Source organism: Rhinolophus sinicus, chromosome 1, assembly GCF_057876585.1.
Source record: "Rhinolophus sinicus isolate RSI-liver-muscle chromosome 1, RSI-T2T, whole genome shotgun sequence".
Lineage (NCBI taxonomy): Eukaryota > Metazoa > Chordata > Mammalia > Chiroptera > Rhinolophidae > Rhinolophus > Rhinolophus sinicus.
Genome location: NC_142501.1, coordinates 9716695 through 9743400, shown reverse-complemented (window position 1 = coordinate 9743400; position 26706 = coordinate 9716695). Strand labels below are relative to the sequence as shown.

General features: G+C 54.7%; 1 protein-coding gene across 5 annotated transcripts in view; it reads left to right on the top strand.

Moving 5' to 3' along the window:
- Nucleotides 1-26706, top strand: part of CACNA1I (calcium voltage-gated channel subunit alpha1 I) — a 110785-nt gene that overhangs the window by 44910 nt on the left and 39169 nt on the right. For all 5 annotated transcript variants that reach the window (XM_088796383.1, XM_088796379.1, XM_088796381.1 and 2 more), the window contains exons 5-9: nt 3958-4055; nt 15346-15505; nt 20698-21013; nt 22149-22241; nt 25316-25628. In XM_088796383.1, the coding sequence (XP_088652509.1) occupies nt 3958-4055; nt 15346-15505; nt 20698-21013; nt 22149-22241; nt 25316-25628 (980 nt within the window). The remainder of the gene's footprint in view (nt 1-3957; nt 4056-15345; nt 15506-20697; nt 21014-22148; nt 22242-25315; nt 25629-26706) is intronic.

Below are 26706 nucleotides of genomic sequence, written 5' to 3'. Positions count from 1 at the left end.
GAGGAAGCAGGAAGCAGGAGACCAGGTGGGAGGCCGCTGCAGCTGTCAGGGGAGAGGGATGGTGACCCGATTCAGGCAGGGCTGGTGGAGCTGTCAGCAGACTGTCCCAAGTTGGGCTTGTTGGTCCGTGGACTCACCATTGGGACAGCGTGCTCCCCAGAGCAGAGACAAACGCACAGTTCTTACCTCCCAGTCACGTGCTCTGCCCATCTCTCCTCATCCTAGCCCAGCGTATCCTCTTCCCCTCAGAGAAGAATGAGAACTACTGGAGTGTTCACTGTGCACCTACTGTGTGCTCTTTATCATTGAATGCATTTCTACCTGGTCTTGCTCCCCTAGACAGGAGAGGCAGTAGCAGCAGGACGCCCCCAAAAGGTTCATGAAATATAGAGAGAGCTAGGACCTGGGAGAAATGTTTAGGCAAACAGATTCCCTGGAAGGATCCACAGTGCCAAGAACTTGCCTGCTGCTAAGAACTCAGTAACTCATCACATTTCCCCTTTTTTTAAAAAATTTATTGGGGTGACAATTACTAGTAAAATTACATAGATTTCAGGTGTACAATTCTGTATTACATCATCTATAAATCCCATTGTGTGTTCACCACGCAGAGTCAGTTCTCCTTCCATCACCATATATTTGGCATTTCCCCTTTTGACTTGACTGCCAGGAAGCTCAGAACTTGACACTAAGATCTTGACACTAAACTCTCCAAGAAATTTATTTTGGGAGCTTTTCAGTGGGGACCCTGAGGGTTGCAACTGATGAGGTCTTGGGAATTTTTGCCGAAGGTATGTTCTCATGCTGAAGACCTGGAGGGTCAGGTCAGGGTGAAGGGCAGAGGCTGGGCTAATGTGTTACTCAGAGTCTGCCAGGCAGTGGCTGCTTCAGTCCCACTCAGAGGTGAGGGCAGGAGTCTGATGAGTCTCCCAGGAGAGGGTTGGGGTCGGGAGGTATTCAGCCCCTAAAGTTTGCTAACTCTGGGTAATCGTGGGCCTCAATAACATATATCCAGTCACAACTTGCAGTTCACTCAGGACCCCTCCCCCCCACCCCCTTACTTGTTTTAGAGAAACAAAAGGAAAGTGAACTCGACTTCTCACCATAGGGCCTGAATATGCACAGCATCTATCGAAGTTTCCCGTTCTTGCTCCCCAGCCTATCCCAGGGCAGGGGCCATGGGAGGCACCCCTCACTTCATCAGGAACCAGGAGTCCCAGTCTGTGGATCACAGGTTCTGTGAGGAGGGACGTGGAGCCTGTGCGGCCGTGTGGCACAGGGAGCGGCCAGGGACCAGGCAGGGTTGTCCTGAGGGTTCCCACAGCGGCCTTGTAGCCTCGGTCTGCCCTGGTCCAGGGAAACATGGAGAGGGTTGAGATGGGGTCTGAGTAATGTGCGAGGCTCAGACAGGTTAATGCAGGGTGAGAATGAGACAGTCCCTGGCAGGCAGTAGGCCTTTCAAAGCCATTTGCTTTCCTGTGTCTACCCATCGTCTATGAAGCATCTGTTTTTGTTGTGAGACTTCATGGTGATGGAACAAATCCTGGGCTGGCACCTGCTGGAGCTCAGCAGGTGAGCCCTGGGGCTCCTGGAACATAGGACCAGGGTGGGTTCAATCTGGCATAGGCTGGGAACCCCCACCTGCAGCACCCCCAGCAAAGCATAAACCAAGCCTGGGGTCCCAGTTCTCCCCAGGGTCTGGTGCCACCCCCATTGGCAGGATGGAGAGAGCCAGGGCTGGAGGAAAAAGCTTGTGTTTGTGGGGGTGGGGAGTGGGGGCGGGGTGGGCTGGAGATGAGCCTGGCGGCCTGTGATGGGGTGATGTGGTGGCTGTCCTAAGCCTGGTGTGTGTGTGTGTGTGTGTGTGTGTGTGTGTGTGTGTGCCCGTGCCCATGTGTGTGCCACCTCCGCAGCGCCTCCCTCACACATATCTCCTTGGCTGCCTGGAGAGCTCTTTCTACAAAACCTGAAAACGACAGTTTGGCTCCCCCACAGCGGAATCCACTCCGTCGTCCGCGCCCCCCTCCTCAGAGCATCTGCCCTCAGTCACTTCTCCCCAGGGCGCCTCAACCCTCCCCATCTCCGCCTGGCTGCTGCCCCTGGCACCCCTGGCTCCCTCCCTCCCTCCTCCTCTGATCCCCCAGGTCTCTGTCTCTAGTTTTAGGGCTCTGTCACTTTTTTGTCAGGCCCCCCTCATATGAATTTGGGCTCTGGTAGGAGTGTGTGTTAATGAGGGTGTCCAAGGAATGAATGTGTATGTGCACCGATGGTTGTGTGCAGGTGTGTGACTCCGTGTGTGTAAGGGTGAGAGAGAGAGAGAGAAAGTGGTGGGTTGGGGAGGGAGAGAGAGAGAGAGAGAGAGAGAGAGAGAGAGAGAGAGAGAGAGAGAAAGAGAGAGAGCGAGAGAGAAACGGAGCCAGAGCCTGTGCCTCGGAAAGCTGGGGGATGGATGGAAGCATTTCAGGCAAAGGAAGCTTTCACTCAATTATACCTAAGCAGCAGCGGGAGGGGTGGTGGCTTTACAACAGTTGACAGGTTTGCATGGTGTGTAGGAAAAGCCTTCATTTCCTGCTGCTGGTGGTGGCAGGTGGAGCTAGCAGCACTGCTGGAGCCTTGGGGTCTGATGTTGGGGCGGGGAAGGGTTTGGTGAGTGGGGCACCCAGGGCTGTATGCCCCACAACCTGTCTTTCAGTGGAGGGTGGGGTTCAGGTAGCCACTGAGCAGGTAGGATCTGGTGGAAGGTCAGGGAACCACAGAGGGGACCCCAGAAATCTGACTTCTGTGGAAATCTGAGAAGTCTTCCTGGAGGAGGCAAACTGCCTCCAAGGAGCTGCAGGTCAGATTGACTGTGTGTGTGTGTGTGGGGGGGTGAAGCCCCGAGGCAGTGATGAGGGCTCCAGTCTTGTCTTTGCCTTTGAGTCTCTTCCCTGCCCAAGTGGGTACTGCTGAGGGTAGGGGCCGGGTCTGGGTCATTCTTGGAACTGCACCTACACTGGTTTGTTTCACTATGGACTGTGGTGTGGAAAAGCTTTCAGGACTCCAGGGGCAACTGCATAAATACAGTTTTGATGGACAGATGTGAGGGAGGGCAGTCCAGGCAGAAGGGACAGTGGGAGCAAAGGCCTGGAGCGGGGGAGCGCAGTGAGCCTGTGAGACAGCCGGGGTGCCTTGCAGGCATATCCAGGAAAGGGTGGATGATTCCTGCAGCAAAGTAGGGTGCCTGCCACCTCCCTGGAGATGTGGCCGGTGGTGCCCAGCCTGCCATGAGCCAGAGGTGGAACTCAGAGGCCGGCAGAGCAGGGAGGGAAGGGGTGGACCTGGTGAGGCTCCTGGCTTGAGCCTCTGCCCACTCGCTGGGTGACCTGGGGCACACGTGAGGTCAGCTCTCTTGCAGTCTCCTTGTAGGGGCATCTAACCCTGCCTGGTGGGCCCCTGAAGACTTGGAGAAGTAAGGGCGGGGCTCCGCTCAGGCCTCTGCCCACAGCAGGGCTTCCGGACGCTGCTGCTGCTGGGCTCCTGATGGCAGGTCTCCTCGGGTTAGCCCGGGGCTCTCGGCTCCTCAGGTCCCGCCGCCCCCGGGAACGGGCTCGTCCTCCCTATTTCAGAGGCTACTCTGGGGGCGGGGGCAGAAGCCACCTGGCACAGTGCTGGGCACACAGTGGGGACGGCCCCAGGTCTCTGCTCCTCCATTCCCTCTGCCCCCAGCTGCAACTACTGGATCTTTAGGACGGCCTAGGAGGGTGACGTCACCAGCCCTGCTCACAGAGGAGGAGACAGCTCCAGGCCCTATGGCCGTCTGAGGTGCAGCCTGGATTCTGACCCCCTTTTCTTACTTACCCCTTTCAGGCAGGCATTGGCACACGTGGGTGGGTGTGGGTGGCCAGAGGCTTGTGTTTGGCCCATGGCCCCGCCTGTCCCTCCTGCTTCGCCCCTCACTCTCCCCCACTTTCTCCACAGGATGGTCGAGTACTCCCTGGACCTTCAGAACATCAACCTGTCAGCCATCCGCACCGTGCGAGTCCTGAGGCCCCTCAAAGCCATCAACCGCGTGCCCAGTGAGTTGGCGCCCCTCCCCCATCCCTGGCCCACACAGACACCCCTTCACCCAGTGCGTTCCAGTGCCAGGCCCGTGCTGGGCACGCGCCCTCTCAGTGACTGGACAGATGTGGGCCCTGTTCCCACGGGCTCATGGGTCGGTAGTTGGGCCTGAAGATGCCAGAGGGTGGCCCTGACACCTGAGTCCCAAAAGACCTTGGATCGCAGCATGTCGGGGAGACTGGCTTTTCAGGGTCAAGGTTCCTTGGGGGGAGGTGGCTGTCACAGTGGGCAAGGTGGGAAAAGAAGCTGCTTAGTTTGAGGGAGAGCATTGTGAAGCTTTTCACCAACAAGGGGATCCCCGGACTCTCTCACTTGTGCTAAAGGGACTTAGAACTCCAGCTCCATCACCCACCCACATGTGAGGCGGTATGCACATGTGGGGTGCGTGTGCATATGTGGGGGGGTGTGCACGTGTGGGGTGCGTGTGCATATGTGGGGGTGTGTGCACATGTGGGGTGTATGCACATGTGGGGTGTGTGTGCATATGTGGGGGTGTGTGCACATGTGGGGTGTACACAGGCGAGGTGTGTGCACAGTGAGGTGTGTGCACGTGTGGGGTGGGTGTGCACATGGGAGGTGTACACACATGGCGGGATGTGCACTCGTGGGGGTGGGCGTGTGTGCACATGTGACAAATGCACACACGAGAGGTGTGTGGGCACCTGTGTCTGTCCTCCCCCCTTCTTCCCTCTCCCACTGTGTGAGGAGCTCATTAGATGGCTCCTGGCTGTGGAGGTCACTTCCAGGTCCCCTGTGCCAGCCTGCTTCCTTCTCTAGAGAAGGGTAGGGATGGGCCCTGTGCTCCTTGAGGTTCCAATTTTGGAGGCTGCAGGGACCAGAGAGCCCAGAGAGGAGTCCGGGTCCTTCCTCAGGGGCCTCCTTCCTGCTAATAGGCGGCCCTGGGAGGCCCAGTGTGGCCTGAGTTGGGGGTACTCTGAGCTGTTTTCTTCTCTGAGCTGATTCCGCTTTTCAGCTCTCAGAATCTGGCATGGGGGTGTTGGGAGCAAGAACCCTCTGGGATCCAAAATATAACCGATGCACCCCTCCCCCGACTTAGAAACTGCCTAGCACTCCCCCTGGAAAGGACCTTAAGATAAATGCACATTCCTGAGTCACTTAATAGGAGCCTCCGGTGGTTAGAGCAGATCCATTGATCCAGCTTCCCATTTACAGGAGCGGCAGCTTTTTCCCAGGTGCCACGTCCTCTGCCCACAGTCACTGGGGAATGAATGACACAGGGGACGTAGGCTCTCTGAAGTGCCTCCTAGGAGGTTAGGTTGGTTGTCTCCTTTTTTTCTAGCTGTTTCCCTGAAACATTCCACATCCTCCCCTGTATCTTTAGAGCTGCTTCTGCCCTGGGATTCATTCTTTCCAATAATAACCCGTAGTTTTCAATTTCGCCACCAGATGGCAGGCTCGAGAGTTGGGAATAGGCAAAGTCAAATTACAGGTTATTAGTTACAAAGCTGTGGAGAGTGTGGTGGCTGCCTGCAGTTTCAAAATTAGTTTAAAAACACGATCAACCAGGAAGACTCAGTTGGGTTTCAGGGAATGCAAGTTCTGGCTCTCACCTCTTTCAGGAGCCTGCTGTGTGACCTGGGCAGTCCTTTCATCTCTTCAGGCCTCAGTTTCCCTACTTGCACAAAGCAGGAGGAGGGACTGGATTAGATGTGTGGTTTTACACTTTGTCCAGAATGGTGGGGGACCTGGAAGTCACGGTGTTCTTTACAAAACCCAATAAAATACGTCCCTCCGACTCCGTCTCAGCCACTCAACCGCTGATGGAGAAAGGGAAGGAGACAGCATGAAGGAGAAGGTTGGGGAGGGAGGCAGGAAGCACCAGACTGCATGTGAGTCAGGAGGCTGGGTTCTGCTTACTTGCTGTGTGACCTTTCATAAGTCACTAGCCCTTTCTGGGCCTTGGCAAGATGGGGTTGGATTAGCTCTAAAAGTGACCCCTTCTGGCACCAGCTGACTGCAGGCCTTACCCAGCCTACACACACCTTAAGCCATTGCAGTGCCTCCCAAAGCCCACTGGCCAAGCCATTTAAATATGAAAAGTGCTTTTTTCCCCCCTCCAGTGAGAAAGTAGGGCAGTCACTGCTAAGGCCTGAGTCAGCTGAGTCTGAGCTTCTGGCCCCATCTGCACCTGGCCACAGCACACCCGCCCTGGCCATGGAGGGGGCTGGGACAGAGGCCTGGGGAGCTCAGGCACAGCTGGTGGAGATGCTGAGCCTGGCCTGGCCATTGTCCACCCCCTCAGAGCCCCATCTAGCCACAATCCCTGGTTCAGCAAGAACTCACCTGTTTGCAGGGACCTGTGGGCTGGGCCAGGGATGGGTGGTGTGGAGAGATGGAGAGTGTGTTGCCAGGGCAGGGCCCACAGACAGGGCAGCAAAGCTGACAGCGCTGTGGGGAAGGCCACGGTCAAGGCCTAGCTCAGGACTGAGCACTGGAGGTCTGCTCTGCACCGACAGGCCAAGGTCTCATCCCTCCACACGCCCACTGTAGGGCCCTGTGCAAGCTATGCTCGTCTCTGGGCCTCCATTTCCCCCACGGGAAAATGGGGTCAATAATACCAATTTCCACATGGTTTTATAAGATGAAATGCCATGTGTGTAAAGAGCTTGCATAGAGCCTCGTATGCAGTAAGTGGTTAATAGGTGCTACTATTATGAAGAGCATTGAGGATGGAGGGTGGTGGCATCAGGACGTCTTCTCAGAGGCTGGTTTAGGAAGATGCTCACGAAGCACACAGAGGGTTGGGGAGGACGTTCCTGGCAGATGTGCACGTGTAAAGGTGGGGAGGAGGAGCCGGCCTGGGAACAGAGTGGCTGGACAGAGGACTGTAGGTCAGGGTCGCAGGAGGTGACGTTCCACACTTCCAGGGATGTACTGATAATGACAAATGGCTAAAATTGGTCAGGTGCTTACAACAATCTTGTCATAGCACTTTACATGGGCTGCACCATTTCATCTTCACAATAGCCCTAGAGGTACCACTGTGTTAGCCACGTTACAGATGGGGAAACTGCGGCACAGAGGGCCTGATAACCTGCCCAAGGCCACACAGCTGGCTAGGGCCAGAGCTAGGATTTCATCCTGTGCGCGCACAACCCCATAGCTTTCATTCCTTTTCATAACATCCTTTCTCTCCTTTGAGCATGTGGGCACCCCGGCCACCCACCCCGTCTGCAGGGCCTGAGAAAGGACCTCTGCCCACATGCAGGGTCAAAACAGAAAGGTCCCATGGATGACATGATGGCCTCAAAGTCCCTCTGACCACCTCTCACTGTCAGAGTACAGGGTTCTCATAGTGCTGGGCCCTGTGCAGACTGAGGGGGACGGGTCAGGGCAGGAGGCAGGAGACAGCACTGGTTAGTGCAGACCGTGACCTCTGCGCTGCCCTGGCAGCTCTCAAAGCTTGGTCCTGCATTAATTAGCTGCAGGGCCTGGGGAAGATTCTTCCCTTGCTTTGGTCCCTTGTCTGCACCATGGGGATGGCACATAGCACCTCCACATGGGTTAGCCTGCAGGGCCAGGTGGAGAATATTTGTAGAATGAACTGCCCCCTTTTCTCACGAGGAAAGGCCCCCAATATTGGGGCCATAGACTACAGCATCCAGGGCAGTTAGATCAGGGTTTGCCCCTGGGATCTTGTCCAGTGGCTTGGCTCCACCTCTCGTGCCTCAGTTTCACCATCTGTAAAATGGGGTCCCAGGCCCCCATTGCTAGACCGTGGGGCAGCAAACCATGCCTAGTGAAGGTGATGACACCGATTGCTGATGATGTGGGTGTCACATACTCCTGGGATCTTGGAAATAGCCTTGCTGAGAGTCACAGAGCATTTGAAAATCATCCAGCTGCAGAATCCTAAACTTTTGGTTTTAGAAGAAGTCTCAGAACAATGTTGTCCCAGAGGCACAGGGTCTTCGCATGCCCATCAGATGGAGGGACCCTGGACTCATGGCCAGCTCCTAGCTCTCGAGGCGCAGGCCTGCTCTGGCCCTTTTTGCCAGGTCCATGCCCAACCAGGTGGTAGTCAGGCCAGCCGTGCTGTGGACAGAAGAGGGAGGCCCTAGGATTCCTTCTTGGACTCTGCCCTGGGGGGCATCTAGTGGAAAGGGAGCTGGGAGAGTCACTTTGAAACAGAGCTGGATGAAAATCTCCATATTTTCACTTGGAGTGTGTGTTTACTTGGAGTCTGGGGGCAGCTGAAGGAGGCTTTGACCCCAGGTACACCTTGGACTTCAGGGCTGTCTGTCCTTGGCACCCACAAGGCGCCCCTGAGGTGCCCTGTAAGAGAAAAGCCTGGTAGCCACCATGGGGAAGGGAGGGGTGGAAGGAGGGAGGTGGAGAGACCGGGGGGGGGGGGGGGGGAAGATGGAGTGGAGGGAGGCCAATTTTCCCAGTGCTGCTGCCTTCCCGTAAGAGATGTGGGTGGGAGAACATCTGGCCAGAACATCTGGGTAGAACCTGACTCAGGAACAGGAAAGAGCAGCCAGGACTGTGAAAGAAGAAATCCTGGGATGTGGGGGCAGGGTAAAGTCAGCTCCCCAACCGGCGGCCGAGTTTCCTCTACACATCAGGATGGATTATTCCTGGGCGGGATAGCACATCAAGGGAGTGGGCCGCTATGTAGTCATTCATTCATTCATTCACTCATTCATTCATTCATTCAAAGTAGCATCCACTGAAGAGCCACTGGGCCAGGCTCTGGCTCAAATGTGGGATCATGGAGAAGATTCAAATGCAGTCCCTTCTGTGCAGGCAGACATGTGAGCTGGGGTGATGGGCCAGTGGGACACATGCTGTAATGGAGGCAGCGGGCTGCCATGTACTTTGAGGAGGCTTCGCAGACGGGCTGGGGGCGGGGGGGACAGAATGTTTGAAGAATAAGTAGATCTTTGGGCTACAGTGGGTGCAGGAACCTTCAGTGGGACAGAGGCCAGACCCACACTCTAGGGCATGAGCATGACAGCCTTGGAGAGGAACCCGAGGTCTCTCCTGGGATGGAGGGTACAGGGGTGCTCACTCCTTGGCTGCGGTTTGTTTTCTATCTCAGGAGCGAACACTGAGGCCCCTCATCAGCCCACAGGCCCCCCAGCTGGGCCAGGCCAGCAGCTGTATCCTTGGGCTGGGTCATATGCTGTCTGGCCCAGCCTCCCTGGCACCCACTGTGCCCGTGATGAGCTGGCATTGGCAGTGGCAGGAGCAGCAGAAGGCCTCTCCCGGTGGCTCAGCACCCTCCACTCATCTGGCCAGATAAAGAGAGGGGAGTCCTGTGGCCAGGCCACAGCCTCGGTCCCCATTGCCCTTGGCCTGGCTCCCCTCCTCTTGGCTGCGGGCTGTGCCCTCGGTAGAGGCTGTTGCTAGTCCAGCTATTTCTTCTTGAGCTGGCCTGGCAGAGTGGCCCAGCTAATCTGGGCTGACAGCTCCTGTCTGCAGAGGGCACCCCGGACCTCCAGGGGACATGCAGGGCAGGAAGTATACCCTCTATCTCCTCCCAGGTCCTCTACTGCCACCAAGGGTCCCCATACCTGGCTGCTTCCCTTAGAACAGAGGGTCCGATCTAGGGATCCCTGCTGAAAAGTGTGACAAGGTTGAGCGGCTCCATCAGTTTGCCCACCTGTCATCTGTCTGCTCCTAGCTCTTGACTTTAAATGCCACCTAGAGACTGTCTCTACCCTGGTGCCACCCACATGATACTCCAGATCACACCCCTCTTTCCTGAACCCCTGATCCCGAGATCTTACGAAATGACTTCACATGGATATACACCAGGCACCCCAAACTCCACATATCCGAGTGGAGCCCCAGTCCACTGATGGCTGCTCCACGCTGCAGGCCCCAAACCTTGGAGATGTCCCAAATCCCCTCTTCTTCCTATATGCCACATCCCATCCCTCATCTCGACCTTCAAAATATCTCCAGAATCCAGCCACATCCCCCACCTTCACTCCTTTGTCATCTGGCCCCAGCCAGCTGTACCGTGATGGTAGGAGCGCAATGGCTGGGCCGGGCGGGGTGGGACCAAGAAGCGCAGACGGATGGGAAGCCCGGCCTCTGCCCTGGAGCGTCAAGGAGGAGAGCCAGCCTCTGGCCTGGCCAACCTCAGCAGGGAGGGGATGGGGCCGGGGGTGGGGGTGGGGGGCCACATCTCTCCTGGACCCCACCCTCAGCGCTCCCCCCGCAGCCAGGTGACCCTTCCAAACTCCTCAGGCCCCGTCTCTCTTTTGCCCGCGACACTGGGGAATGAAGCCAGAGTCCTCACGCTGACCTGCAGGGTTTCCTCTCCGCCTCGCTCACTTGCCTCCTCATTATTCCGTGACTGCCTGGCTTACTCCTAGCTCTGGGCCTCTTCCCCAGATGTGCACAGAGCCTCACCTCTTTCGAGTCTTTTCTCTGTGTCATCTCGCCAGTGAGGCCTTTCTTGGCCCCCATTTCATCCCTGCCTGACCCCTGCCCCAACCTGGCACTTCCTCCCCTCCCCCAGTCCACTTTGTTGGTTTTTATAGCACTGAGCAGCTAACAAACAAGAAAACATATTCATTTATGATGTTTGTTGTTTTCTGCCTGCCTCTCCCTAGTACCAGGAATGTCCGCTTCATGAGAGTAGGGGGCTTTGGTTTGATTTTTTTTGACTGATATATCCCTAGAGCAGGATGAACTGCAGCTGGCGGGCCAACTGCGGCCCATGATCCATTGTTAATTGGCCCGCAGCAAATTCCAAAAATATATTTAGTTTACTTAAATAAACCAGGTGAGGCAATATGTACTTCACCTCGAGTGAATGGCCCGGCTGTTTGTGTATTTTACTGCATATGGCCCTTGGTGAAAAATGTTGAAAAAAGTTTGGACACCCCTGCCCTAGAGCCTAGAACAGTGCCGGGCACATAGTAGGTCCTCACTAAATATTTGTGTAATGGATCCATCCACTTATCCATCACTCCTTCATTCGTTCAAGCTGCTGTCCTTGGAGGGGCTGATCTGTATCAGGCCCTGGGCTGGATTGGAGGACGCAGAGCTCTTCTCCTGGGCCCTGCACTCGGGGCCGCCCCCCGCCCCCGGCTTACAGTGGAGGCAGAGCTGTGAGCCGACAGAGGCCAGCAGTGTAGTAAGTGCTGTGCTGGAGGGAGGACGGGGCTGTGGCAGCTCATTGCAGGGACAGCAGCCCAGCCTAGGGACCAGAAGAGGTGACACTCAGTTAGGGTCTAAACCAGGAGAGGTGGCCTTCTGAGCATGTGCAAGGGCCTGGAGGTAACCCAGAACAAGAACAGGGTTGGTCTGGCTGGGCCACTGGCGTGGACACCCTCCTACCTTGGGAAGTAGGCCCAGAATAGCCCCCAGGCGGCACAATAGTGACAGGAACCCTATGGCAGAGAGTGGGGGAAGGCAGTGTAAGGGGGGGGCGGAGTGCGTGCAGAGGTGGGGGACAGGGATGCTAGGGGCATTTGCCAGTCTGGTTGGAGCAGCAAGTTCAGGCACGGTAGACAGAAGGAGGTGAGGCTGGGGACAGATTGTGGTGGCCTGTGAGTGGGGAGGGGGACAGGTGGGACAAGGATTTTCACTTTCCCCGTGAGGGTGGGTGAGCTGCTGGCAGCTTCTGACTTCAGGGGGCTCTCCCTTTGGAGGCGTCCCTCCCCTGTGGTATTCCTGAGAGGCTGGCTAGACAGGAACCACTGTCCTCTTCTGTAGATGAGGCCCCTGGGGCCCAGAGAGGGCAAGCTCTACCTCGAAGCTGCCCAGCCAGCACTGAGACCCAGACATTCTGTCTTGGGTTGGTGCTCTGGGTGTTCACCAGGGGAGGGTCTGCACTGGATGTCCTGGGGACTCAAGGGTCCTCTTTCCCTTCCTGGCTGGGGGAAGCTGGGCCCTCAACCACACTCATGGTGTTACCTGCAGACTGCCTCCATCGAGGCCCACCTCGTCCTTAGGCCAGGCTGAAGGCCAGAAAAGTGCACCAAGAGACAGAACCAAGGAAGCTCTAGGAGGGCTTCATGGCCAATTGGGACTGCGAATCAGAGAAGACTGCCTGGAGGAGGAGGGGTTGGCTGGGGGAAGGTGTGGAGAGAGATGAGTTGTCTGAAGCAGATGGTGACACGTCTTGAAGGCAGTCTCTGTCTCTGTTTCTCTTGGTTTCTCTCTCCGTCTCTGTTGGGTCTCCATTTTTTTCTGTCTCTCTCTGTTTCACTTTCTCTGTCTCTTTGTTTCTCTCTCTTCTCTCCGCCTCCACCTCCTGTGCCCAGTGCCAGGGGAACTGAGGGCAGAACCATTTGACTTGCCTTGGCTAGTGGGCATAAAAGGAGGATTAGCCGGGGTCTCGTGGGGTCCTCCGTGACTCTCTAATCCCATGGTTTCCTTCCCCTGGCACGAAAGCGATAAATGCATTCAAGGTCCCTAATTAGCTAACCATGCGTTGGCTCTGTGGCCCTGGCCTCCCTGGGCCCCAGGGAGGACCATGAGAGAGGTGGGGCCCAGCTCAGCAGAGAGAGGTGGGCGGGAAGGAGGGATCAGGCTGCCATTCAGAGAAGCCAGCCGGGCAGGTTTTCAGGAGCCTTTGAGAATGTTAACATTCTGGAGAACAAGGGAAATGTAATTAATTGAGCAACAAAGGCTGGGCCCGGGGGAGCAGCCATGGAGCAGCCAGGTGGGGATTGGGCTGAGCCGCCACCTCCTGGAGGCTGTTCGGATCCAGCACCTTCTTGCAGCTGCTGCCTGGCCATCAGTGCTTGCTTCTGGCCTGTGTCCTGGCCTCCAGGGTTTGCCCTTGCCATTTAAGGCTCAGAGCCCATCAAGGTTTTACCGAAGGGCCTCCCTGACCAGTCACCTAGCGCAGAGCTCCACACTCCTTAGAATCTCCAAGCACCGCCTGGTGCACTCTGAGTGGTCCCACCTCTGTGTCTTTGCCACACGCTGCGGTCATCTGCAGGGCCCAGCTCAAGTCAGTCCCTCCAGGAATGTGACCACAGGTCCCCCGGTCATGGTCCTTTCCCCCAACACTGCGCTCCCCTGTCCCTCTGCTGCTAGACTGCAAGCTCTGAGGGGTTGAAAAATGAGACTTATTCGTCCTTGGATCTGCCATGTGGCCAGTACTGTGCCTGGTAAGCAGCAGTATTGATAAGTGTTTGATGAATGAATGAATGATGGACCACCAGAAAGGCCTGCGATGGCTCACTTAACATTCAGATGGATTGTAGGGCACTTCTTCTAGTTTCTTGCTTCCCTCCTCTGCACATGCCCTGGCTACCCTGTTGGGGGGCAGGTGTGGAAAGTGGGATATTGAGCCCTCACTCACCCTAGCCTGTTCTCAGTTGGAGCCTGCAGCCTGCAAGGGAACCCCACTGCCTTTCCCGAGAGGACCCTGACCTAGTTTTGTGGGGAGGAAGGATGGGGTGGGCATTAATTATTGATTGGAAATCACTCCGCACGGAGCTCATGATGCAAATCCCAAATGATTACCCTCGTTAATAACCACCTCAGCATGACCCCTGGAATAAATAAAAATCTGGACAGGACCACTGTTCTACTTATCATGATCTTTCCATCCGCCTCTCTCACCATGACTTATCACATCAGGTATTATGAGCAGTCATTCAACAAATGGTAGCTGAGCCTCTGTTCTTGGCCAGGACCTGCTGGGTTCTGGGAACATTGAAGTGATACAGACACAGGAGCTTACAGCCCAGTGGAAGAGACAGGGGGGTAGACGGATAACTATACACTAGGGCTAAAAAAGACTAGATGTCGATGGGGCCACCAAAGTTGTGCAGTGTGTAACTTACACAACTGTACATGGCAGCCTAGGATAGGGCAGAAGCGCTGAGATTGCCCAGAACAGAAGAGACAGGGATGAACTCTACCTAGGATGGAATGAGAAATAGCATGGGAAGTCTTCACAGAGACAAAGTTGAGCTTTAACTAGGCTGTGGTGCCTGAATAGGGGTTTTCCAGGCACAAGAGAGACGGAAGGGTATTCTAGAAAGAGAATAATATGAGTAAAAGCATGGAGGTGTGAAATTCCATTGTCTGTTTAAGGAACTTCAAATAATTTGGTATTTTTAGACATAGAGTGCAAATGAGAGAGAGAGAGAGAGAGAGAGAGAGAGAGAGAGAGAGAGAGAGAGAGAGAGGCAGAGTTTTTGGGAAGTTGTGCAATCAATGGTGACCAAACAGCTCTTGACCCTCTTTGAGGTCATAGACACTTGCGTGGACCTTCTCCCCAGAAAAATTCATGGCGTCATGCCTGCATCTTTTGCAGCAATTTCATAAGGTTCATGGAGCACCTGCAGTGCTTCCAGGGACCTACCGCTGTGCCAGGGGTTCAAAACCCTAGCTTCCGTAGGTGATGGGAACCTCAGATTTTCATGCCTGGTGGTGACATGCCCAGATTTGTGTTCTAGAGAGTGGCTGTTGTCAGGAATCATCCCATCTCTGTCCAGGGCTTTGTTCTTCCGGGGCTGGCTTCAACCTCACACAGGTTACTGCCCTCACCAGGCAAGATGGCCCCAGCAGCTCCAGGCTTAACTCCTTCCAGCTTGTAATCTCTGCAGAAAGAACATTTTTTTCCCTGTGGTTCCAGCAGAAGTCTCAGGGATGAATCTCATTGGCACTGGCTGGGGTGACATGCCCATCCTGGGCCAACCCTTTGGGCTGGGGTAACAGAATATGCTGATTGGCCAGGCCTAGGTCATGTGATCTCCATGTCAGCCCACCCAAACCATAGGGACTGGAGTTGGGGAGTGGTGCTGATTCCATAGGACTGGGAAACGTGGCTGATCCATCAGAGGTGGGCTTGCCTCACAGAGGTGACTCATCTGCTTGGGGCTTGTCCTCCTGTGGGTTCTCCAGTGACCTGAGAGGCTGGATTTCCACTCATGGAGTCAGGAGGGAGTAGGTGACATACAGATAGTTACTGAGGTCTTTCTGGTGGATGACATCACTCAGACTCAGCACACATAAGTTACTCCATAAATGCCTGCTTAATGCTTAATCACCCACAATCTAGTGGAAGTGCGGTGGGGCCCAGAGCCATTTCCATGGCCTCTGGGTGGAGGGGCAGATACCAAGGAGAGGGTCTCTCTGAGCCACTGAGCAGGCTGGGAGCAGGAAGGAGCCCTGGCCTGCGTGTCCCCCTCTCCTCCTATCACCCTCTCTCTGTTTCTCTAACCCTGCTCTCCCCCTTTCCTCTCTGGGACCTCTGCTCCCGATCTGACAATCCCTTCCCTCCTCCTCCCCCCACCCCAGGTATGCGGATCCTGGTGAACCTGCTTCTGGACACACTGCCCATGCTGGGGAATGTCCTTCTGCTCTGCTTCTTCGTCTTCTTCATCTTCGGCATCATCGGCGTGCAGCTCTGGGCGGGCCTGCTGCGCAACCGCTGCTTCCTGGAGGAGAACTTCACCATGTGAGTGCAGCCCCTGCCACCCAGGCGGCTCTCCACTGGCTCTACCTGGGGCAGCAGTGATGCTGAATATTTAGGGCTAGGAAGGTCTCCCCATTGAGCGTTTGGTCCCAATCCTTACTCTCCGTGGTGCGGAGAGATCAAGGGACGTTCCCAGGTGAGTTGGTAATGGGTCTCCCGTGATTGGCACAGAAAGCCTCTGAGCTCTCAAATTTGATATCACGAAGTCCCGGTCTAAAATAGGCCCTTAGATGTTCATTCAGCTCCTAGGGACTCTTATTTAATACACAGTTTTAACTTACTTGGTACTGGGAATCAGGGCCAACAGAGTGGAAGCAGCAAACCACAGTTGAACCTTGAACGGCACATGTCTGAACTACGCAGGTACACTTATATGTGGGTCTTTTTCAATAAATATATTGGAAAATGTTTTTGGAGATTTGTGACAATTTGAAAAAACTCGCAGACAAATCTTTTCATTTTCTTAATGACATTTTTTTTCTCTAAGCTTACTTTATTGTAAGACCACGGTATACAATACATATAACATACACAATATGTGTCAATCGACAGTTTATGTTATTGGTAAGGCTTCTGGTCAACAGTAGGCTGTTATTAGTAGGTAAGTTTTTGGGGAGTCAAAAGTTATGGATGGATTTTTGACTGTGTGGGGGTCAGTACCCCAACCCCACATTGTTCAAGGGTCAGCTGTAGAAGGAGGCTAGATAGGAGGGAAAAGGGCAGTTAAGACCCAAGCAGACGTGATACCAACAGGGAGAAAGAAGACAGAAAACCTCAAAAGCAGACCTGGAAGCTGGTTTTCTGTTGACAGCGCAGACATTCCTTCCTGTGAGTGTCTGAGTCATCAGGAAAGGTCTACTTGAATTACGCCCTCTTGTGTCTAAAATCAGAGGGCTGGGCTTCTCCTCAGAGAGGTGATTGTCAGAAGCTGTTTAAACAGAATTCAAGCTTTGTCTCTTGGAGGAGCTGGGGTGAGTTGTCTGAGATGTTTGACATCTACAGCATTCCAGTGGTGAGGGATCAGCGGTGTCTCTGTGTGTGTACGTACAGATGTGCCTGCACACGAGTAGACTTTCATTGTCAGATGCATTCGTGCACGCCTGTTGTATGCCAGGCCCCGGGGAGACAGACTGGGAGCGCACTTGCATTCATCCTCTCACTTGACAAACACACCCAAGTGGCTGGTCTCACCAAGCCCTGGCTCAGTGCTGAGGACGCGGCAGAAAATGGACTTCCTGCCCTGGGGAGCGCCAGGGTGGGGGCTGGTCACAGATACCACCACTGAGTGACTTTCATGGACGGAGGATGGTTGCAGGAAGCCTGGGAACACTGCATAGGGTGGGCTGAACTTTCTCCCTGACTGTCCATTGTGGAGATGAAGCGAAACCAGAGCTGGGGGGAAGGTTGGGGAAAAGACTATGGGGGAACAGTGGGGCCCTGTGGGGGGAGGGGACCTACGCTTGTGTCAATCATTCGGAAGAGGTGGACCCTGAGGCAGGGCCTGGGGCAGCTGGAGAGGGGGCACCTGCTTCTCCTGGTCTGGCCTTCAAAGATAGAGACGTGTAGGTATGAGCTCTCAATCTTAGCTTTGGGGGCTCGGGACACATCCAGGCCCCACTCTTCCACATGGATCTTTCCCTAGGTCATTCCTGGCCACCCCTTTCCCGTTATCCCAGCTCAGTCCCAGGTCACCTTTTCCTGGAGGCCTTCCCTCCCCCCACCCCTCCCCCAGACACTCTCACAAGCTCCTGCTTGATTTTCTTCTTGGCACGATCTCTGTCTGAAATGACCTCACCTGTGAGTTTATTTGCTTGGGGGTCTCTAGGCCAGTTTATTTACTTGGTTAGCAATGATGAAGTGCTCCTGTGTGACAGGTGTGGTGGACATAACGCTTGCTCTCCCGTGGGGACCAGGAAACAGGCTAAGAGAGGACCCTGCTCCAGCGCTTGGCAGTCAGAGCAGACTCAGAACCCCCGTGCCCCTGACTCTGGAGCCTGCTGTGACTGCCCCATGAGTGTGCTCAAAGCACCCCTCCAGGTGCTGGAGCCCCTGGGGAGACCCCAAATGGCGGGTTTGAGAGTTCTTGACGAGCTCAGAGTCAGGACAATACGGCCCAGCTAGGAAGTGGCAAGGCCCGGAACCTGGGCAGGTCTGGCATCCTCTGCAGAGTGCCTGCTCCCTTTTTCCAGATTCTGTCTAGGCATCAGCATGCACACACACGACCGTTTATACCCCAGGCAGGTTTTAAAAACGTGAATTGCTTTGGTGATGTGTCTGGAGCGTGTTTTCACATCAGCGTTTCTCATTCCACGGATGAACCACTGTTCTTCTGGCCAGCCCTTAGATGGGCCTTGCATGGTTTCCAGGGTTTTGCTCTTACATACAAGGCTGCAGGGTGCAATGTGTACACGTGCAATCTTCGTATGCACGTGTGATCAGTGGCTAGACTCATACTTACCAGACAATATGTATGTATGCTTTTTTATACTTTTTTGGTTAAGATACAAGTTACGTTCAGTAGCGGGTACAGGTACCACTTTTTACCTGGGTGTGCACCAGTGTAGGTCTACCCAGGGAAACACTCACGGCGCCCTGGAGGCTCCCTCCTCCCCCTTCCCAGTTACTACGCCCCTTCACCCCAAGTAGCCACCATTCTGACCACTATCACCCTAGATTTGTCTTGCCTGTTTCTGAGCCTTCTTTAAGTGGAATCATACAGGATGCTACCTTTTGTGTCTGCTCCTTGGGCTCCGCCTAATGGGTCTGTGAGATTCATCCAGGTTGCTGCGTGTGTCAGCCGCCCCTTCTTTTTCATTGCTGAGTATTCTACTGAGCGGATATACCACTACTGATTTTCCATTCTGCTGTTGATTTGGGTTGTGTCTGGTTTTTTGGCTCATGACTCACAAGTATGCTTGTACATATCTTTGGGTGGCTATAACCATCCTTTCTTTTGGGTCAATACCCAGGAGTGGGATTACTGGTAAGGGTGTGCATATGTTTAGCGCTGTAGATTTTGCCAAACGGTTTTCCAAAATGGTTGCATTAACCGTCCACTAGCAAAGTCTGAGAGTTTCAGTTGCCCCGTGTCCCTAGCAACTGTTGGTATTGTCATTCCTGTTCATTCTCACTGCTCTAATGAGAGTGCAGTGGTGTCCTATTGTTTTAATTTGTATGTCCCTGATGGCCAGTGATGACCAGCATCTTTCATGTATTTATCAGCCATTTGTATGTCCTCTTGTGAAGTGTCTGTTGTGGTCTTTTGCCAGTTTTTAAATTGGATTGTTTTTCTTTTTCTTATACATTTGTAGTAGTTCTTTATATTCTGGGTTTGAGTCCTTTGGTGGGGAGATTTTATATCTGTATGATATTTTTTTCTAGTCTGAGTTTTTCGTTTTCACTATCTTAATGATGTCATTTGACGAACAGAAGCTCTTAGTGGTAATGAGATACAGATTATCAATCATTTTTTAAGTGTTGCTTTTTGTGTCCAGTTTCAGAAGTCTTTTCCTAACCCAAGGTCATGAAAATATTCTCCAATGTTTTATTTTAGAAGCTTTCTTATTTTATCGTCTACATGCAGGACTGTATATTCCATCTGAAATAATTTGCAATATGGTGTGTGGTGGGGGGTGGTCAAGATTCACTTTTTCCGTGGATATTCAATTGTCACAGCACAGTGACTGAGAAATCCATCCTTTCACCACTAATTGCAGTGATGCCGTATTACAGTCAGGGGTCCATGTGTATTTGGGTTGGATGTGTACATGTTAATTATTGATGGATGTTGCCATATTGCCGTCTAAAAAGGTTGTACCCATTTACACTCCCACCAATAGTGTATGAGCATGTCTGTTTGCACTCACCATTTTCCACACTCAGAATGATCAACCCTGAAATGGTTGCTGTTTGGATGGATGTAAAATGGTCTTAGTGTTATTTTTATTTGCATTTTCCTCTTATTATGGAAGGGCACATCTTTTCATATACAGTGGCCATTTTTATTTCTTCTGTGAATTTTTTGTTCCTATCTTTTGTCCTCCCCCCCCCGCCCAGTGGGTTCTTTTTCTTTTTCTTCTTGAGTTACAGGAGATTTTAATATGCTCAACGTACTTTTATCTATTTTATATGTTGCAAATACTTTATGCCCGGGGATAGGGAACTCTGGCCTGTTTTTGGAATAAAGTCTTAGAACACAGCCATGCCCACTTGTTTACCTCTTTCCTATGACTGTTTTCCTCTTACAGTGGTGAAGTTGAGTAACTGGCATAGAGCCTGCATAGTCTGCAAAATACCATCTTCTGTCTGGCCTTTTATAGAAAAAGTTTGCTTCCCTTTGCTTTATCCCAGTTTGTTGTTTATCTTTTTAGTTTGTATGCTATCTTTTGTTTCATGGAAATTTTACATTGATATGTAGTCATGTAGTCAATCTTGACTTTTTCCTTTGTAGAATTTGGATTTTGTGTGTTTTATCCAGGAAGGCCTTACACATCCTGAGTTAACAAAGATAGTCCATATTTTCTTGTAATATTTGTGTGGTTATGTTTGCTGCATTTATGCTTTCTAACCCACCAGAAGTTTGTTCTTTTTAAAATTTTATAATATATTTCACTTAAATAAATCATGTTGGGGTTTTGATAGGGATTGCAGTGAATCATAGATTAACCCTGTAGGAGGGCAGGGGGGTGACTGTCATCTCTGTGTTACAGATGAGGAAACTGAGGTCCAGAGAGGGGAAGTGGCCAGTCCAAGGTCCCGTAGTTGGGAAAGGTGGATCAGTACAATTCAGCGTTTGTTTATTGAGCACCTACTCTGTGCCAACCAAACAGCGTGTAGGGACGAGGGATACTGAGACCCAGTCCTGGCCTTAAAAGAGCCCAGCCTTCCAGGGGAGTTGGGTGCGTATGCCCTAGGAGCAATAGTGGGGTGTGTGCAGAGCATAGGCTGACCACAGGGGCCCAGGATCAGTCCTCCTTGATCCTAGGGGGTCTCCTAAGGGAAGGCTCCCTGGGGGGGGATCCTGGAACTGACCACAGTGGGTCAGTGCCATCCTCCACCATGGCAGAGGTGGGGAACGGTGTCTCAGGCAGCGGAAACAGCATATGCAAAGGCCTGGAGGCAATAGCAGTGACCCCTCCCCTTCTCCTCTCTTACCCGCCGTCACCTGTGGACAGACAAGGGGATGTGGCCCTGCCCCCCTACTACCAGCCAGAGGAGGACGACGAGATGCCCTTCATCTGCTCCCTGTCCGGGGACAACGGCATCATGGGCTGCCACGAGATCCCTCCGCTCAAGGAGCAGGGCCGCGAGTGCTGCCTGTCCAAGGATGATGTTTATGATTTTGGGGCGGGGCGCCAGGACCTCAACGCCAGCGGGCTCTGTGTCAACTGGAACCGCTACTATAATGTGTGCCGGACGGGCAGTGCCAACCCCCACAAGGGCGCCATCAACTTTGACAACATTGGCTACGCCTGGATTGTCATCTTCCAGGTAAGGCCACTCAGGCCAGTCACCGGCCCCCATGCTGGGCCTCGGGGGTCTGGTGGGGATGGGGAGGGGTGGAGCAAGCAGCTTCACCTGGCAGGCAGGGCTCTGTGCTAGGCATTTGCCACTTGTTCTGTTGACATCTGCTCAACTTGCTGGCACAATAGACATTATCACGCCCACATTACAGACAGAGCAACTGAGGTTCAAAGAAAGGGCTGTAGGACCTTGGGTGTCTTGCTTGATGTCTCTGTGAGTCAGTTTTCACATCTCTAAAATGGGGGATAATAATGGTTCTCCCCAAGCTTGAGTGTCTGAGAAGAACAAACCAGATGAAACGAGCAGAGCAGTGAACCCAGCGTGCAGTGAGTGAGTGCTCAGTAAGGGCCATCTCCCTGCTGTCCTCAGACGGAAGAATGGGGCAGGAGCAGGGGGTGGTGGCCCGAGGGCCTTACTGAGTTGGCTGCTCTGCTGGTTTTGCCCTGGGGAGCGGCATCATCACAGGACTCAGAGTTTCCAAGCGTGATGTGATCACAGCCCAGAAGCTGTGTTCTGGGACCCCCCAGGATGGAGAGGGTGGGTGGGCTGCCCAGCGGCTCCTGCTTTGTGCATTTGCCAGAAGTGAATAACATGGTAATGCTGGGGAGACCCTGTGTGTGTCTTGCCCAAGACTGTTCCGCCTCCCTCTCCAGGAAGGAGTGTGTGGGGACAGTCACACCAGCCTTATCATGGCCACACTCCCAGGCTCAGCTGAGCTGCACCCAGCCCTGCTAGGTAGGCTCTGTTAGCTCCATGCACGGAAGAGAAGCAGCTGAGGTTCAGAGAGTGGCCCAGCTGGTGAGCGGGAGCCGGAGCCCACGGACCCCTGCCTCCAGCCCTCCGGCCTCGGTGTGGTAGACTGGGAAGGGGACTCTGGAGCGAGGAACAGGTCAAGTTCCCAATCCATTCCTTCCTGGCTGTGTGACATTGGGCAAGTGCCCTAACCTCTCTGAGCCTCAATTTCCTGCCCTGCACGAGTAGTGTGTGTAAAGCGTCCTGGCACACAGTAGGACCTGTGCCTGGGGCACTGCCTTTGCTGCCTGCTTTTCTGAGGCTCAGCCCGGCTCAGGCTCTGTCCCCTTCGGTTCTGTCCTGGCGGCAGGTAATCACGCTGGAAGGCTGGGTGGAAATCATGTACTACGTGATGGATGCCCACTCGTTCTACAACTTCATCTATTTCATCCTGCTTATCATAGTAAGTATCAGGGAAGCTGGGGCTCTCAGGAAAGCTCAAGGACCCACGGGCCAGGGGACAGGGTGGGGGGAATCTTTGTGAGTCCCCAGGGAGCCCCTCAGAACCGGGAGAGCTAGGTGGGAGAGAGCAGGAGGGGCAATTTTTAAATGCAGCTCAGCAGCGAGTGATTGAAGGGACTCGTCAGGGGCGGCTGCTGGAAGCATCCATCACTTGCGATTGTCTTCATTTCTCATTTCTGGCATCTGAGTCCGCCCCGCGGCTCCTGCTGCTGTCTGTCTTCCTCGTAGTCCCTGGGAATACATGCGTTTCATGACCTGAGCTTGGCACAGCCCCAGGATGGAAGCTTCACCAGGGCTCCAGCTTATCCCTCTTTTTCTGGGGTGGGAAGACAAGATGCTCTGAAAGAGAGGCCCGGGCTGCTTCCCGAGCAGGAGGGTTTGGAGAGGAGACGGAGCCTATTGTGACCTGGTAGAGCTTCCTGAAGCTCTGGGAGGGACCTCCACCTCTCGGCAGTTCTGCCTTGTAGGGGTGACCTGGAGATGGAGGTGGGGCTCCCTCTGCCTCACAGAGCAGGGCCCCTTTCCAAGGCAGCCCCTCCTGCTTCCTCCACACTGTCTCCCTAGGGCGAGCTCACGCACCGTGTCACGCCTGACTGCAGTGGCAGCCAGTCCCCGCACAATCCCCAAATGTCAAGGTGATTCACTCCTGGGAGAGTCACTGCTGGCTCCCTGCTGCTGGGAGCTGGATTCCCTAGCTTCCTGATGGTGGGAGAGGGAAGGCTTGGCCCTGTAGGGCAGCTCCCCATCCTGGGCTGGTGGGACGTCACCTGGGGGTTCAGGACAAGCTGGCAGGTGACCTGAGGTACACCTGCTGTTGGCTTTGCTCTGATGCCTTCCTGGGGAGGCTGGGGCCTTGGATCTATAAGGAGATACTCGAGATAAAAAGCAGGGGACCCAGGCTGTGCTCAGCATCGCTACTTGTCCACTGGTTCAGTTACTCCCTGGTACAGTCAGGGAAGCCTGCACTGAACCAGGCCCTGGCCGAGTGCTGGGGGCTGAGCAGTGTCAGGCTGGGCCCTGCTCTCGAGGAGCTCACAGTCTTGTAGGGTTAGATGGGCTACAGCAGACAGTGACCAGACAGCATCTTAGGAGCCATGATAGAGGGACACCCAGGAGGCTGAGGAAACCCAAGGAGGCCTCTAACCCCATTCAGAGGAGGAATGGGAGTGTGGGGGGCTTCCTGGAGGAGGTGACACCAGAACCGAGCCTCAGTTAAGGCTTGGGGGTAGGGAGAATGGGGATTGGGTGTGGCAGCCAGAGGAAGAGACTTCTGAGCAGAGGAATGTTCTGGAGACCATGAAGTGGACAGAATCCTCCAGCAAGGGGGGCAGCAGGGTTGCTAGAGAAGCCTAGACTCCTGAAGAGATGCTGGAGAATGTTGTCTGCTCCATCCAATGGGTTTAGGGGCCAGAGTCTGGGGTCGGTAACTCCCAGCATGACCCTGGGGAGGCTGCGTACCTCCTGAGCTCGTAGTGAAATGGGCAGGAGCGGCAGTCCAGACAGCAGAGCCTGAGCGACCATGCTGTCATTTACCCTCTCCACCCTGGCCATGCAGGGTCGCTGCTCATTCCTCAGGTGAGGACCCTGAGCCCCTGAGAGGGGAGGTGCCTGGCCTGGGTTACACAGCCAGTGAGAGGTCCTCACCCCTCAGAGCCAGATTCCCAGTGCTCCCTCTGATTGGAAAAGTCCTAAGCTCATCTTGCCAGAGCCTTCCATTTTACAGATGGGAAAATGGAGGTCCAGAGGGAATGGGTTGCTGCCTGGGTCCCCTAGGGGCAGCAGTTGCAGAGGCCGGTTGGGAAGAAGATTGACAGGTGTGAGTTCCCAGAGGGCAGGGTCTGCACCCCTCACACAGACCTGGTGTGGAGCAGGTCTCTAGGAAGTGCTTGTGAAAGAAATGACTGAGAGAGTGAAGGAGTGGTGCATCTTCTTACCTGGGAATTTTCTCAGTGTTATCTTGTCCTGGGAGCCCCCACCCCAACCCCAGAACCCCAGCTCCCCAGCCATGCTGTAGGGTAGAGGAGGGAGAGGTGAATCCAAGACTGGGATCGCAGCCTGCAGGAACCTCCTGGCAGGCAGCCTGGAGGAGGATGAAAAGCCACCCACTCCCTCACTGGCAGTGCTCAGGCCCCTTCAAAGTCTTAGCAAATGCCAGGGGAGGGGCCTGCCCTCTGGACACCAGGGCAGGCGGGGCTCTTCTGCCTGTGATGCCCCTGGAGCTGGACCCTGGGACTTGAGGTGGCACGATTCCTAGCAGTAACCGGGTGGCCTCTCCTTACTACCCCAGCCAAGCCCAGATAAGGGCACACAAGCAAACCCGTTCTCAGGAACGCTTCTCTGTTCTTGTCTGGATGCCTAGCTGGGACCAAAGGCAAGGTCAGCGAGAGGGGCCGGGCTGGGGTGGGACTCAGGGCCCAGGTGGCCTGAGAGGGGCTGTGCCTGCCTCCCTCAGCGCTGATGTCCCAGGTGGGAGGGCAGCTGTGGCTAAAACTAGGGGTCTAAGGGCAGTGGGCTTGGAAGCAGGTCCCAGTGGGGCCTGGGGTTCTGCCTGGGCCACCACTGTCTGGGGCCCTGGCCTCCTCCCAGAGCAAGGCCTCAGTGCTCTTTTCCTGTCCCTATCTGTGCCGTGCCTCTCCGTCTCTCTGGGCCCTCCACCCTCCTCTCCTCCTCTGTGTCCCTGTCTCCACCTGTCCTGTCACTCTGCATCTCCCATGCCCTCTGTTTCTGTCTTCTCTGAGCCTGTCTCACTCTCTATCTCGGTGTCTCTCCTTGTTCTCATCTCTGTGCCCCTGGCTATCTCTGGCTATCTGCCTCCCGCTCTGTCCTTTCTCCGTTTTGTGTCTCCTGTGGGTCCCTGGCCCCTTCTGTCTTCCTTTCTTTCTCTTCTCCCTCTGCTTCTCGCTCTGCCTCTGTCTCATCTCTCTCTCTCTGTCTCCCTCTCGCCCCACCCCCACTTCTGCCTCCCTCTACCCCTTTGTCCCCTCTGTCCCTGTCTTCTCCTCCCGTTGGTCACAGGTGGGCTCCTTCTTCATGATCAACCTGTGCCTCGTTGTCATAGCGACCCAGTTCTCGGAGACCAAGCAGCGGGAGCACCGGCTGATGCTGGAGCAGCGGCAACGCTACCTGTCCTCCAGCACGGTGGCCAGCTATGCCGAGCCCGGCGACTGCTACGAGGAGATCTTCCAGTACGTCTGCCACGTCCTGCGCAAGGCCAAGCGCCGGACCCTGGGCCTCTACCAGGCCCTGCAGAGCCGGCGCCAGGGTCTGGGCCCGGGGGCCCCCACCTCTGCCAAGCCCGGGCCCCAAGCCAAGGAGCCCAGGCACTTCAGTAAGTGGCCCTGCCTCCATGGCCTCCAGGGTGGCACATGCGGACCTCGTGCGCCTCTAACCGGGGACTCCCAAACAGCATTGTTTACAAAGCTGACCACCTGTCTTCCCAGCACTGGCGGAGCCGGCAAGACCTGCTGGTTGAGAACCCAGGTCTCCCCTCGGAGCTCCAGTCTGCACCCCTCATTCCCTCCCCTTGTTTTCCGACCACCTGCCAGTGCCTGGCCTGGGCTGGCCCTAGGCTTGGGGATGCAGCCCCTGCCCTGGAGGAATTCCTTCCCTACCCAGTGTGTGCACATGGACCCAGGCTCTGCCTCTGGGATCCACACTCGAAAGACATAAACTCAGTTTTGTAAAACTCTAAACTTCCCTCCCACTGCAGCCGGCCTCACCCCAGCATGGGTTCCTGCTGTCACCACGTCCTTGATAGCACACCTGAGCAATGGCACCTGGTCACCTAGAATAAAGGGGCCAGGGCCAGCCCTGCAAACGTGTGCCATGTTGGGGACACCTGTGCCACTCTGACCTCCTGCCTCAGGTCCATTTCTCTGCTTGCTCGACTGTCACTGTCACCGGTTGTTTCTGAGAGTTAGCACTTTAGGTTCAGAAAGGGCTGTTTTAGAAAACAGACCTGAGAAGGGACAGAGTGAACAATATTATCCCTAAATGGGAAACTGAGGTCCAGAGAGATGAAGGGAGTCACTTTAGTTCGCACAGTGTGTCAATGACAAAAACTCAGCTCTCACGTCTGGGAATCTGAGATTCTTGGGCGGCAAGCTGGAGAATTCCTGGTCAGACCTGCTTCCCACACATCCTGGGCACTGGCCGTCCAGGTGTGGCCTTGGAGGAGGCTCCAGGTGGCCCATGGACTGGCCCAGCACCCAGATGGGGGAAGCTGGGGTCTGGGCAAGGCTGGCACTCAGTGCCCCTGAGGGACTCGGGGAGGGGTATTTACTACAAGGGGATTCCTGCGGCTGCCCACCACCCTCTCCAGGGGACCTGCGTGGGGGGCAGTCCCCAGGAAACAAGTGTCAGGGAGCCCAGCCCCAGGCCAGGTGGGGGTGGGTGGTGGGGAGGAA